General features: G+C 41.0%; 1 protein-coding gene across 2 annotated transcripts in view; it reads right to left on the bottom strand.

Moving 5' to 3' along the window:
* Positions 1 to 262: 262 nt before the first annotated feature.
* Positions 263 to 15259, bottom strand: part of med27 (mediator complex subunit 27) — a 93290-nt gene continuing 78293 nt past the window's right edge. Inside the window, exons 5-8 of one of the 2 annotated variants that reach the window (XM_021605362.2) lie at positions 11916 to 12023; positions 5147 to 5188; positions 3906 to 3983; positions 263 to 1488 (exon numbers count right to left, since the gene is read on the bottom strand). In XM_021605362.2, the coding sequence (XP_021461037.1) occupies positions 1354 to 1488; positions 3906 to 3983; positions 5147 to 5188; positions 11916 to 12023 (363 nt within the window). In that variant the 3' untranslated portion in view covers positions 263 to 1353. The remainder of the gene's footprint in view (positions 1489 to 3905; positions 3984 to 5146; positions 5189 to 11915; positions 12024 to 15259) is intronic. The other variant, XM_021605363.2, reaches the window with a different exon arrangement.

Genomic DNA, 15259 nt, shown 5'->3' with positions numbered 1-15259 from the left:
TTTCAGTTTTGCATGTGGTGTAAAACATTTACACTACATTTGACTGTGAACTGTACGCTCTTTGAGAATGTGCCAAGGATCCTTGATAACTGCTGTTCACAGTCACAAAGAGCCCCATGAATGATGAAATGCATGCGTAATGTCTAATCTGAAAATTGATGAACAACATTGAAGACTAGAGATATTCAAAATGTGTTGTGAATTGACAAGACCCTTTCCTCCACCCTCCAGAAGATTGAGATAAGATGACAGACGGCTACAATTAAAACAATTCTGTACTTTATTTAGACAATGGTTATAAAAAAAAGACTATTTTGAAAATGTACAAAAAGGCAGGCGCCTAATTCTACAGATGTAGGATCTTCATTTGAGCCAGTTTGGTACAGCAAGAAAATAATCCTGCAGCAACAGGAAACTGAAATTATTATGTGGATTATAATTTATGGACATTTTATGTAGGGGTTGATACATTTTTTTGTAAGGGAAAATCAAGTCAAACTACTAAATGGAAATTACAAACTTTTAAAACCTCAAATAGACTACAAGTTAAACATTTCCTGCATTGCAGGAAAGTTCTCCTACAATAGGGTGATAAAATTAAGATATTACATCTGTACAGAATTAGCAATTCCCTTCGCTTGCCATCTAAATACATAAGGGTCATGACCTACTTTTTGAAGTTGACTTTTTAACAACCACCTCACAAAAAATACTTTTCCCTCCACATATCCAGCATAGATCAAGAAATATTAAACCCAGCTCTTGTATAAAAGTGACCAATTACAACACAATGTTAAAAAACGGCACAAGATTTGGGGCATGAATATGTTCGCTCAGCCTTTGATGCAAAACAACTTTTTCTTTTGTTATTTGGAGAGTTGTGTGGAACAGAAAAAAAGGTTCCCGCACAACCAGGGGACTGGAGTAGGAGCAATGAACAATTCTCTATAAGGCAAACATTTGGTCAGCTGTGTGAGATTAGGTTAAAGGTAGACTCATTAATATGACATCATCATACACAGTGGGGGAGAGGGGGACTTACAGACCTAAACAACATTCATGTCATGTTAATGATGGAAGAGTCAACGGTGGCAGTCTTGGCATTTTAATTTGGATGTTGACGTCTGTAAACTGGAATTCCCCCTACGTACTGGAGCCCTCTCTTCATCCCAGTCGGCTACCTGATGCCTATTCAACCAGGAAGTGGACTACCAGGCATGATAGTCTATATATCCCGGGGTTGTTGCTCTACATAGAGAGGTTGAAGAGAAGGTGAAGTCTTGCCATGCTCTCGTCTTATGATGAGATGAGCTGTCAGAGCAGTTTCCAATGGAACCTGTCCCCACCATTTCCTCATTGCCTGCACGTGTCGTGGAAGGCCTCCAGGGTACGAAAGTCTCTCCAGGTCGGGGGAAGTCCCTCTTGCAGAAACTTTCCACAGCGCTGACAAGGGGTCTGGAACAGCTTGATGTAGCTTCTTAGCCAGGTCTGCCGAGGAGAGCAAAAAGGGACATTCAGGCTGGTGGACAGTGATATATTTGTCAGGAGGATTCACCAATAGACTGATTCTAGTAAAACATGACATTTTTTATCAAAACTCAATGATGGCCACTACAATGAGCATATGTGCTGACAATGGCGAGAGAGACCCAATGTGGGGGCCTGCGGTTGATCCACCTAGGGGGGTGAAATGGAGCCTCTCCTCCTGCTTGGGCTCCCCCTGCTTTCTCTCCCAGCCAGTCAGTGGGCTCCAGCCAGCCACACCTCCTTCTCAGTCACACACCTGGCAGAACACATTCACCGGCACCATCAATCTAGAGGATTAAAGCCCTGCTCCAAGATTCATCACCAGCCAGGGTAATGTTCACCACTGTCACTGGGAAGCGTGAGAAAAGACCCATTACAACAATCTCAGGTTAGCTCTGCAACCAGAAGGCTACATACAGTTATGTGTAAGGAGAGAGAAATGTCTCTGCAAGCCTATGGAATAGCAACTGAGAAACAGGTGCAGAAAAGCCATATTTGTTTGACTGTTTTAGTAGCTATTTAAGACGGGACTTAGGCCAACTGTTCCCTTCAACAGGATTGATTGCAGACATACAGTACCTTCAGAAAGTACTCACACCTTTTACTTTTAGATCAGAGGACAGGACCGCCGAATGCTGAAGCGCGTAAAAATCGCCTGTCTTCGGTTGCAACACTCACTACCGAGTTCCAAACTGCCTCTGGAAGCAACATCAGCACAATAACTTTGTACATTTAGCTTCCTATCATGACCATCTATTTCTATGAATCTGTACATTTAGCTTCCTATCATGACCATCTATTTCTATGAATCTGTACATTTAGTTTCCTATCATGACCATCTATTTTATTTCAAACATTTTTTTGCCCCTTTTTTCTCCCAATTTCGTGGTATCCAATTGGTAGTTACAGTCTTGTCCCATCGTTGCAACTCCCGTACAGAACTCGGGAGAGGCGAAGGTCGAGAGCCGTGCATCTTCCGAAACACAACCCAACCAAGCCACACTGATTCTGGACACAACGCCCGCTTCACCCGGATGCCAGCCGCACCAATGTGTCGGAGGAAACACTGTACACCTGGCGTCGTGTCAGCCTGCATTACGCCCGGCCCGCCACAGGAGTCCCTAGTGCGCGATGGGACAAGAACATCCCTGCCAGCCAAACTCTCCCCTAACTCGGACGACGTTGGGCCAATTGTGAGCAGTCCCATGGGTCTCCCGGTTGTGGCCGGCTGCGACAGAGCCTGGAGTCTTGCCCATCTTTTCTATCTGAATATTTACATATATTGAGAAATAATCACATACTTAAATGTAATATTGTATTTCACGGTTCTTAGGTCCTACTCTAGCACATCAGAGGTATCCTGCAAGTGTTGAAGTGATCTGTTTTAAACAGATTTGTTTGTAAAGTTTGTGCTAGCAATGAGTAAGTGATTGACAAATCACTACAAGACAAACATGGAATCAATAAGTAAACAACTAAACCATATAAATACTATTTATAGTGCCTTGAAACGTCTCATTCATTCTAAGATTGTCTTCAAACGTATTGAGACAGTCTATAGATGCACCTTAAAGATGTCTTGACTTTTTAAGATGTCTTAAGACGTTTCAAAACATGGTGATGTCTGGGTATGTAGTGATCATGTCTTTCTGGACAGTGTCAAGCTGTAAATGAGGACAGGTCAGTAAAGGAGGTGCCCCGCTGTTGGCCCTGAAGCCGAGCCGTTGAGCTGACCGTTTGAAACCCCTCCCTAAAGGACGGCGGTGCTACCCAGCCCCCACACCCTGGCCAGGTCAGATCAAAATAGTATCTCATTGATTTTCAGCACCGGAGAGGAGCGGCTAATCAATCTCCCTCACTTCAGCACTAAGAGCATGGATCTACAGAGTGGACAGTCGGGCTATTTAAAGACTAAAACATCAAAACACTAATATATAACCCCGTCCTGCACTCCGGGAAGCCAGGAGTAAGAACATCCGATGGTACCTGATACATCACACAATAACAATGACAAGTATTTTCTATGCTTCCTGAGGTACCTCCTCTATTGGACTCTATGTGGTGACTGGCTACTAGCGTCAGTGAGAGATGGAAGCTTTGTCTGACTCAACCAGTAGTTATTCAGTAATAGCCTGACAATTTTCAACCCCCTCCTCACCTTATAAAAAATTAGTCTCTGAGCTTTAAATCAAATGAGGTACTGTTACAGTACTGTGTGATAAGATGCCTGGACTGACTAGCAATGGAAGTGCAATCCATCGGCTATGTGTACATGGTGAAGATATGGGACAAAAGACAGAGTGGATTATCAAGTAAAGGAGCTCAGACACAGGGTGGGAGAGGGTTATGTAGAGCGTTTGCTTTGTGAATGTGCTCACCATGAAGGACCGTACCACCACGTCGGGCATTTGTGGAAGTTGGTAGTGCAGCAGAGCAGTGGTGGCATGATCCGTAACCTTAAGAGAGAAAACGGGGCTTGTAAAAACCCATGAACATTTGAGAACATTCCAGGTGTCTCTGCTAAACCTGAAACAATAAAATAATATTAAGCCTGCCAGTTCATGTTCAATTCTATATGGTTTTATGAGCAAGCATTACATAGCATAATCAATTCAAGCGGTCAAGTAAAAACAAGATATTTTCAAAGACAGAGTACTTATTACTCAACTTTTAAAATAACTAAAAGAGTTCTGGTAGACTACTGCATGGTTGTCATTGGAGCAATACTAATCATAGCGTATACTGTATCCATCTCTCACTCCTACACATTCACTTGGCAGTGACTGGGTTTTTTATTCTTAATACTTTGATCAAAATCAAATATTCATCCCACATGCAATTATCTGCGGGCCATCTATTACGTAACTAAGTTCTTCTGTCGATATAGCTAGTATTGTTTTATTCTGTGTCCAGTCAATATGTCCATTGCTATTACATTTTTACCATCTGGCAAAGCATGAGGGACACGGCTATTAGCAGCACATGGCAGGCATATAGTACACTAAATGCACAGGGAAAACATATCAAAGCAGAAGGGGGGCTTTCTCCTCAAAGAAGATGTAAGGATATGACTGGGCGGTTAACAAAGAGGCTTTGGTGACAAGTCAGACCGTGGCAGTGCAGTGACAGATGGGAGGGGAAGCTGAGAGGTGCCATCCTCCCTTTCTCTCGCCTTCCTCACGGTCTGTTTGACTTAGCATTAGGATGAGATCAAGAAATAAACATACTGTGCTTTGAACAGCCAGGGGGCACAAGTGACAATGCTCTATGAAAAACACAATTGGGGGCTCTCTTTCTATTAATGCTGGCTCCATCCCAGTCGTTGGTGTGTGTGGCTTTCTGGCTGCCCATATGCTGCCATGGCGATGACTCCGCCTGATGAGATTTGGTGAGGGAGGATGAGAGGGAAGTGAGGACGACTCATAACCCCCATATGCTCGCCAGAAATGAGTTTGAAATTAAATCAGACCGGAAACAGAGTACATTTTGGTATGACAGGGCTTGACAAGTGGGAGAGAACACCCAGCAACAGCTGGCCCAATGGGAGAGAGACAGAGGGTTCCACAGAGGGTTGTGCATTGTATCTCCGTTTGGAGTAAACATAGAGATAGGGTCTCACCTTCTGAAATACCTGATAGTTTGACTTTGACCAGATATCCAGCTGAGGAGAGAAAATGATATTATTCTCATATCTATGTAATCAATCGTACATTTTCAAATCCACACACATCATTTTCTTCAGTTGTATACGATACAAATCACAGCAAGTGTTAATTTTGAGAATTTAGAACAATGAGATTGGAGTACACGTGTCGTCATCATCAAGACTGACCTCCCCCAAATTCAATTATGGACTTCGAAGCCAGTTCCACTGCATTTTTTCAATGTTCCCCTCTAATCAGGGACTGATTTAGACCTGGGACACCAGGTGTGTGCCATTCATTATCAGGTAGAACAGAAAAGTTGTAAATGAGAACTTGTTCCCAACTGGCCTACCTGGTTAAATAAAGAAATTTAAATAAATAAATAAATAAATAAATATAAAAAAAATTAAATACCTCGGGACTACACCATCAACATTCACTTAAGTCTATAATCTTTGTAATACCATTCATTAACATTGTATTGATAATTTGATCAGGTCTATATTTTAAATTCAAATGGCTCCTCTCTTCTGGATCCCCTGCTGTCCTGTGACTTGCATGGTCCTTCAGTGAACTGGGAGAGAAGGGCAGGAGATTGTGCGAAGGTCGTCCAAACATTTTCAAAGGCGATAACAAATCAAAACACTACCCTGAAACTAATATCAAACAGGCCTGGTGTCAGCATTTATTAGAGAAATCGGATTCAATCCCCCTCTGTCCCTTTACCCACTACCGACACACAGAGACCCTTTGAAGGGAAAATAATACAGGATCACAAATTACCCAAGAGATGCCTTCGATAGTCTTTGAAGCCCTCCTTTGATAGTGCAGTTTTCCTTCTCCTTTTCTCTCTCTCTCTGTATGCTAGAAGGTTCAGCTTGCTGCTCCTGCTGCTTCTTACCGTATGATAATTAGTGGAGAAAACGGCAGAAATAGGGATGTTGGAGCCTGAGGGGCGGGGGTGTGAGACATCCTAAACAAAACCCTGGCTGCTGTTGTGTCTGTCTAACTCATCCTAGGTGGAGCTTTGGGAATGTCTGGACTTCAAAACATTTTCCATGGAGCACATTATCTCTATAAAGTACCCTGGGAAGTTGTGGCAGTTACATATACACTACCGTTCAAAAGTTTGGGATCACTTAGAAATGTCCTTGTTTTGATCAGAAATACAGTGTAGACATTGTTAATGTTGTAAATGACTATTGTAGCTGGAATATCTATGGAATATCTACAGATGCCCATAATCAGCAACCATCACTTCTGCGTTCCAATGGCACGTTGTGTTAGCTAATCCAAGTTTTTAATTTTAAAAGGCTAATTGATCATTATAAAAGTATTTTGTGATTATGTTACCACAGCTGAAAACTGTTGTACTGATTAAAGAATCAATAAAACTGGCCTTCTTTAGACTAGTTGTGTATCTGGAGCATCAGCTTTTTTTGGTTCGATTTTACGGCTCAAAATGACCAGAAACAATGGACTTTCTTCCTAAACTCATCAGACAATTCTTGTTCTGAGAAATGAAGGCTATTCCATGTGAGAAATTGTCAAGATCTGGTACATTGCTGTGTACTACTGCTGTGTAAACTGGCTCTAACCACAATAGAAAGAGGAGTGGGAGGCCCCGGTGCACAACTGAGCAATAGGACAAGTACATTAGAGTGTCTAGTTTGAGAAACAGACACCCCACTAGAAGGCCAGCATCCCGGAGTCGAATCTTCACTGTTGACGTTGAGACTGGTGTTGTGCGGGTACTATTTAATGAAGCTGCCAGTTGAGGACTAGAAAATATTAATATTCATGAAATCACAAGTGCAACATAGGAATACACAGCTTAGCCTTTTGTTAATCCACCTGTCGTCTCAGATTTTGAAATTATGCTTTACAGCGAAAGCAATACAAGCGTTTGTGTAAGTTTATCGATTGCTCGACAAAACAATAAGTACACCTAGCATCAGGTAACTTGGTCACGAAAATCAGAAAAGCAATCAAATTAATCGATTACTTTTGATGATCTTCGGATGTTTTCACTCACGAGACTCCCAGTTAGACAACAAATGTTCCTTTTGTTCCATAAAGATATTTTTTATATCCAAATACCTCAGGTATTACCAGTAATCCACCGGAAAGAGCGGTCACGACAACGCAGACAAAAATTCCAAATTATATCCATAATGTCAACAGAAACATGTAAAAAGTTTTTTATAATCAATCCTCAGGGTGTTTTTCAAATATCTATTCGATAATATATCAACCGGGACAGTTGGCTTTTCACTAGGACTGGGAGTAACAATGGTCGCCTCTATCTTTTGCGCACAAATCACTCTGAGAGCCCCCACCTGTCCACTTACGCAATGTGGTCGTTCACGCTCATTCTTCAAAATAAAAGCCTGAAACTATGTCTAAAGGCTGTTGACACCTTAGGGAAGCCATAGAAAGAGGAATCTGGTTGATATCCCTTTCAATGAGCAATAGGGATGCATAGGAACACAGGGGTTTCAAAATAAGAGTCACTTCCTGATTGGATTTTTCTCAGGCTTTTGCCTGCAATATCAGTTCTGTTATACTCACAGACAATATTTTTACAGTTTTGGAACCTTTAGAGTGTTTTCTATCCTAATCTGTCAATTATATGCATATTCTAGCATCTGGTCCTGAGAAATAGGCCGTTTACTTTGGGAACGTTATTTTTCCAAACATAGAAATAGTGCCCCCTAGCTCCAAGAGGATAACAATGTCTACACTGTATTTCTGATCAATTTAGTGTTATTTTAATGGACAAAAAATGTGCTTTTCTTTCAAAAACAAGGACATTTCTAAGTGACCCTACATTTTTGAACGGTAGTGTATGTGAGAGCTCGATTTAAAACACTAAATCCATGTATGTGCTTGTGTGTGCGCACACATACACACACACACACACAGTTGAGTACATCAGACAGCATTGTTCTGGCAGGAGGTTCAGAAGTCTACCATTCATTGGCATAATTAATGGTGATCAAGGTTCTCTGTGGCTTTGATGGCCTCCTAATATTGATGTCAGTTCAAAGAGTCCTCACTCTCTGGCTGAGTGAGGGCGAAACACCAACACAGAGCCACATTCAAAATTAATTAGGGATTAATGTTGAATCTGATAGAGTGGAAATCGTAGAGGAAAGCCAATGTCACATATCCTTTACAAGTTTTTCATGTGAGTGTGCAAGAGAGGAAGTGGTCACCTAAATTATTCAGCCGTGCCAACAGAAAACTGACAATGAGGAATGGAGGTCCAGACCCTGGATTGCATCGTCTTACGTTAGCAGCTGGAGACCATCAACCCCCTTGTATAAAAGGCTATATGAGGTCCCTTTGAATACATAGCCCAGAGGGATCCTTCATTGTAGCCAGTACAGTCTCAAGAAGACTGAAGTAGAGGTCTTCACAGGTCCAATAGACCAGAAACTCTGAGATCTGACCCAGGACCAGAGTGGTTCCTAAATTCAGACTTCTGTCTTGGATCTGGGTCGAGTCTGATACACTACATGACCAAACGTATGTGGATCTCGACAAAGGTACTTCTGTATGGACCTCGCTTTGTGCACGGGGACATTGTCATGCTGAAACAGGAAAGGGCCTTCCCCAAACTGTTGCCACAAAGTTGGAAGCACAGAATTGTCTAGAATGTCATTGTATGTTGTAGCGTTAAGATTTCCCTTCACTGGGACTAATGGACCTAGCCTGAACCATGAAAAACAGCCCCAACCCCATTGTTCTTCCTCCACCAAACTTTACAGTTCGGGGAAGTAGCGTTCTCCTGGCATCTGCCAAACCCAGACCCGTCCGTCAGACAGCCAGATGGCGGAGCACAAATCATCACTCAAGAGAAAGCTCTTCATTTAGGCCATTCTACTGCCAATGTTTGTCCATGGAGATTGCATGGCTGTGTGCTCGATTTTATACACCTGTCAGCAACGGGGGTGGCTGAAATAGCCGAATCCCCTAATTTGAAGGTGTGCCCACATACTTTTGTATATTGGCCACAGGTCTCGGGTATGTGCAATTAAAATTGATTTACTGACTGGACCCAGCCTCTTAATTTAATGTGTGAGGTGATGACAATTGTGTGAACTTGCTTTCTATGTCAGCCAATAGCAACTCAATAAAACGTAAAGCTTATGTCCAGCTGAAACTGGTTCTGGCCACTCGCCTCACACGTGTCTGCGGCTGTTGATTGCAAAGATGGAGGACATTTTTAATGAAGTAAAAGGAAAGCTAGAGGAGAAAGTGTATAGTGAAAATAAACCGACAAGGGGAAAATCTGTGAGTGAACAAAGACGAGAAGGTTGGCGTGGCAAAATGGACTGTATGCAACTCGCTATTCAGGTTTGATGCAATTTTCTAACTTTTATTTATTTATTTTAATTTGGTTTCTCATCATTATTATTATTGGCCTATTTAAGAATCTAAGCCAGTTCTTTAAATATGCTCAAAGTGTTTTTGTTTTTGCTGCGACATTTTTGTTGGCTAAATTAAGTTCCATCTGTCTTTTTAATTTAAGATTAAAAGTAAGCCTGTTGTAAAATAAATAACTTATTGCAGTCATTTGTTGGGTAGGCCATCACTGAAGGCGGCAGTTATGTCGAAACATTGGTAAATACCCAATAAATTACTGGGAGTTTATATATGGAGAGTGCGACTCTATTTTGATAGTTTATAGTTTATTTTCCGTTAGTCAGCACCGCCACACAAACTCATTTTTCTGGATGTTCGCCAGTTCATGTTTTTAAGGCCTGCGGTAGGAACCCACCTTTGTTGGTAATTGCTGCAATATAGGCCTAAGCCTGTTAACTTTTGTGAAGGTTTAAACCAGTTTTTTAAATATGCAACAAATGTTTTGTTTCATTCTGTTGAGATATTTTCTTTGGCCAAATTGAGTTCCAACTCTAATGTTGTGTTGCCGGTAGGCTACTCGCACTCACACTAAAACCATGAAAAGGAGGTGCTTTAAAACTTTATTTAATGATGCAATAACCTGTTTGTATTTTCCGTATAAACAAAGATGCCTTACTTTTGATATTACCCTATATTACCCTAATACAGTTAAGAATCCTTCGTCAAGGTCTGGTGTGGTATGGCTATATATATATTTATTTTTTTTGTTTTTTATTCAAGCATTATTTAACAAGGCAAGTCAGTTAAGAACAAATTCTTATTTACAATGACGGCCTACTGGGGAACAGTGGGTTAACTGCCTTGTTCAGGGGCATAAAATATTTCTACCTTGTCAGCTCGGTGATTCGATCGAGGCAACCTTTCGGTTACTGACCCAACGTTCTAACCACTAGGTTACCTGCTGCCTATGAAGGCAGTGCACACCGGCACTCCAACTGGCTCCAACAGTTTAACTTGAGGAAGAATGTTTAAGGCCTACCAGAGTTACTCCTTTAATCTAACAATATTATGTTTATCTTTCCCAAAAATATTCTGATAAAAATGTGACAAATTAGCTTTATGTAGGCCTATCTGTATAGCAGTAGTAGCCTATCAGACAAGGATAAAGAATGCAAGTTGGTGTTGGGAACATGGCGCTGGCATATCTCGGTCTCTCTAGGGCTAGGACCAAACTTCTTTTAAAAAGATTTAGAAGAATATCATACAGTGGACTCCTAGGCCTATATGAATGCAATGTCTTGATGCATTTAGCGCAAACATTTCTGACAGCTGAACCGGGAGGTGGTCAATTATGGTTTTAAGAAAGTAAACACCATAAAACAATAGGCTATAAAGTTTTGAATATCCTACACATATAAACACAATAGTTTTTTAAATAATTTGTTATAGTTTACATACATGTAGGTTGGAGTCATTAAAACTTGTTTTTCAACCACTCCACAAATGTATTGTTAACAAATTATAGTTTTGGCAAGTAGGTTAGGACATCTACTTTGTGCCATGACAAGTCATTTTTCCAACAATTGTTTACAGACAGATTATTTCACTTATAATTCGCCGTATCACAATTCTAGTGGGTCATAAGTTTACATACACTAAGTTGACTGTGCCTTTAAACAGCTTGGAAAATTCCATAAAATGATGGCATGGCTTTAGAAGCTCCTGAAATGCTAATTGACATCATTTGATGGCGCTAGCAGGTTTCTCTCTCTCTTTTTCTACTCTCGGAAGTGAATGGGTCTCTCTAATCCGAACCGGCACAGGTCTGTTTTTCCACAGGCCTTTTTGGAACAAGTCTAACTGTCCTCGAGTACATTCAGAACGGGTCTCTCTTAAAAAAGTTTTTTTTAATGGACTTTCATTTTTTTATTTTACATATATATATATATATATATATTTTTACATTTGAGTTATTTAGCAGACACTCTTATTCAGAGTGACTTAAAGGAGCATTTAGGGTTACGTGCCCTTGCTCAAGGGCACATCGACAGGTTTTTTACCTAGTTGGCTCCGGGATGCATATTGGGTCATGTGGGAAAGCCACGGATCCATTACAGAATGGATCAACCTTTTTGGGACCCGTGAAGACCTTGCAACTGAAGTCTCCTGGGATGTGAACAGATAATATGCCTAGTATGACGTCTCTTGACCTGAGTGTAAAAGTAATACCTTTTGTAATGTAATACCTTATGTGAAGTAATACCGTATGCATATTTTTTCAATGGAGAGAGGGTCGCACCTCGCCATCTCATGCAGTACAACCCAATCCAGCTGTTTGGGCACTAACCTCCCTTTTAACCCTGAACACAATACCTTGCCATCCTCGGAATACACATTCTCGCTGAATCCCCTCACGATGGTCCGGTCTATGAACAAGCTTCTCATCACCACGATGGCTTTCAGCACCTTCCCCAACGTCACCTAAAGGAAGAGACAGCAGAGATGAAAAGACAACGACAAATGAAGCCTTGTTCAATCCTCTCCTAACCAACTGCCATGTCAAAGAAATGTGCATAGACTTCTTCCCCTTGTCTCTCCCCTTGAGGCGAAGGTTAACCTACAGTGCTCTCCACTGGATGGCCCAATAGGCTTATTGTACTTTCCCGTGAATTAACCTTGGAAAAGAGCAGACACCTCTTTTCATCTGACACACGCTTGACATACATAATTACTGAGTTGCAAAGTGTGCCCTGTTAGATATTGACCTTGATCTTTCAAGGCTGAGTAAAGCTTACAAAGGGCTTTGACTATCTCTGTGTAAGAGCAGGGGATAAGAAAGAAACAGCCGAAATGTACCTCTTTAGGTACCAGAGAGAGAGGGAGGGAGAGAGAGAGGGAAAGATGGAGAAAAAGGGAGAGAGAAAGAGAGAGGAGGGAGAGAAAGGGTTAGAGGGGGAGCATGATAAGAGGGAGAAAAAACCTTGCTTCATTTGTCAAAGCTGTTCCAACAGCAGCAGCGTCCCTAGAACAAAATAGCGGTGCTTATCGGCTGCTCTACCCAGTCAGAATTATTCCTCCAAGTCAGCGATCCGGCTCAGCTGGTGAATGGGAGGGAAGACCGTCCCAGACTGACAGGGAGAGCACAATATTTGGGAGGGCTTTCAGGACTCCACTCAAACATGAGAAAGAGGGGGTGACTGAGAAAACCTTTGTTTAAACAAGCCAGTTGGATTCAATGGCAGACTTAGCAGAACAACTTTGCATGTACTGAGCAACAGTTCAGGCAAAGTTGTTTCAAAAGAAAAGAAAGATGTTTCAAAAGATGTTGCATGTTACAAAATATACTAAGTAGGCCTACACATTTTGAAATTCATGTTTCAATAAATTAAAGACCTAAAGAGGCAGTCTTTTTTACGAATGTTACCAGCCATTTACCTCGACATTAGGCTGGCTATATCTACAAAAAAACTATTTTCATTAATATGGTGTTCACAACTAAATTGTCTTCATCAGGCTTCCTTCCCCAAGCTGAGAACATTGTGTTGACATTGTTTGAGTCTGTGAAAGCCTTATGGTAGGCTTACATGGTAACATGTTAATTACACAGTAATAAGCTAACCAATTAAATAATTAAACCGTTTCACGGGTACAATTTAGTACCAGTTACAGTAGTTACCAATTGTGTTGAATTCTAACATATCAATTTGTTGCCAGATAATTTCCTGTTAATATCATACAAACATTGTGGAAGCAGTACCGTAAAATGAAGTGCCCCCAAGACATCTGCAATGGTCATTTCAGATGGCTCATTAAATCGGTTCTTATTAAATATTCGACCAGTTGGATGTTTTTCTAGCTCTAAATAAAATGGAAACTGATCAGTGTTTCAGTTCAGTGGATTAGTAAGCTCTAAGCTATGAGAGAAAATGGTCATCTTACTGTGCTCGGTATTTGAATTTGTGCAGTGAGGAAAACACTTCAAAAGCATTTGACTTGATGTATTGTTCTGCACACCAAAATAAAAAACAAAAGGATACGTATTAAGTCCGGTGACAGAGAATCTAACAACCCTCCATGCATAAATGAATAAATGCATTAATGGAGAAAATATCACCATTGAAAATCATTTGTTTCTCCACAGAAGACGGCCTGTTAGAAGGCCTAAGAGGCTTCTGTAAAAGGCTGGTCACTTCCACAGCTCTTGTAACCAGCTAATTGGAGAGGTGATCAGCAAACAAATTTCAAGGAGCGCCTGAACCCATCGAGTGCACTTACAGTGTAGAAAGGAGAGAAACGTACTCCTGTTAAGTGTTAGCACAGATTAGTAAAAGACAGTGATGGTTCCAAAACAGTTCAAGGCTAACTAGGTAAATGCAGTATTTATGCAGTATGATGAGAGGAGGAAAGTCTTGCTGCATGGCCAGTCAAAGTAGGATAAACTGTAGATCAACCCAGAACCACTACTCAGAGAAGTACACACACGTCTCTCAAAAAGTCCTTCAGAGAGATGACAAACCAAAATACATTTTGAAACAATTGAATACTGCAGACCTGGAAGGCCCCTTTAAGTTCAACGTAGGAGCGTGGACTAGAAAATCCTCTAACGTGATTAAACATGTCTAGAAAACGCAGGAGCATCCATTCATATTTCATGAGGGTTCCTCAGCAACACACATTTTCCAGTCTTTAGCGGTTGGGCTGTGTCAGGGCGGCTCTAAGGCTGTCAAACCTCTCCGGCGGCCTGCTCGCTACTTGCCAAGACAGGTGCTCAAAGGGAGAATACATTACTGACGACAGGCCTTTTATAAAGGCAGGGCCCTGGCTCTCTGCTCTGCTTTACCCTGGCCAGGACCAGGACATGAGGCTCAAGTACACATTGACCGAATGACTGAGTACTGACTTCTCCCATGTCTGACAAACAGTCACCAACCTCACTTCAGCTACAGCAAATCCAAATCCTCCATTTTAAGAGCCTTTCTGTGGTTTTAGTAGCCTTTTCAGTATTTATTAATTATTCTGCAAGAAAGTTTGTAATGGACAACAAATCAATCATCATCATTACATGGACAATTCACACCGAATCAAAGTTGTCAGAAGTTTATGTACCTCACAAGTCAATATGGAGTCCCTGGCATGCTTCTACACCTGCATTGCCTGCTGTTTGGGGTTTGAGGCTGGGTTTCTGTACAGCACTTTGAGATATCAGCCGATGTAAGAAGGGCTTTATAAATACATTTGATTTGATATACAGTGCATTCAAAAAGTATTCAGACTCCTTCCCCTTTTCCACATTTTGTTATGTTAAAGCCTTATTCTAAAATGGATTAAATTACCTTTTCCCCCCTCATCTATCCACACACAATAACCAATAATGACAAAGCAAAAACAGGTTTAGACATTTTTGCAAATATATTTAAAATAAATAACAGAAATACCTTATTTACATACAGTACTAGTCAAAAGTTTGGACACCTACTCATTCCAGGTTTTTTTTTCTTCTCTTTTTTCTACAATAGTGAAGACATCAAAACTATGAAATAACACATACATCATGTAGTAAACAGAAAATAGTGTTAAACAATTTCAAGAACAATAAAACATTCTTCAAGTGCAGTTGCAAAAACCATCAAGCGCTATGGTGAAAATGGCTCTCATGAGGACCGCCACAAGAAAGGAAAACCCAGAGTTGTCTCTGCTGCAGACAATAATGTTATTAG

This window comes from Oncorhynchus mykiss, chromosome 6 (assembly GCF_013265735.2).
Source record: "Oncorhynchus mykiss isolate Arlee chromosome 6, USDA_OmykA_1.1, whole genome shotgun sequence".
NCBI lineage: Eukaryota > Metazoa > Chordata > Actinopteri > Salmoniformes > Salmonidae > Oncorhynchus > Oncorhynchus mykiss.
The sequence above is the reverse complement of the archived record's forward strand: the minus strand, read 5'-3'. Positions and strand labels throughout refer to the sequence as shown.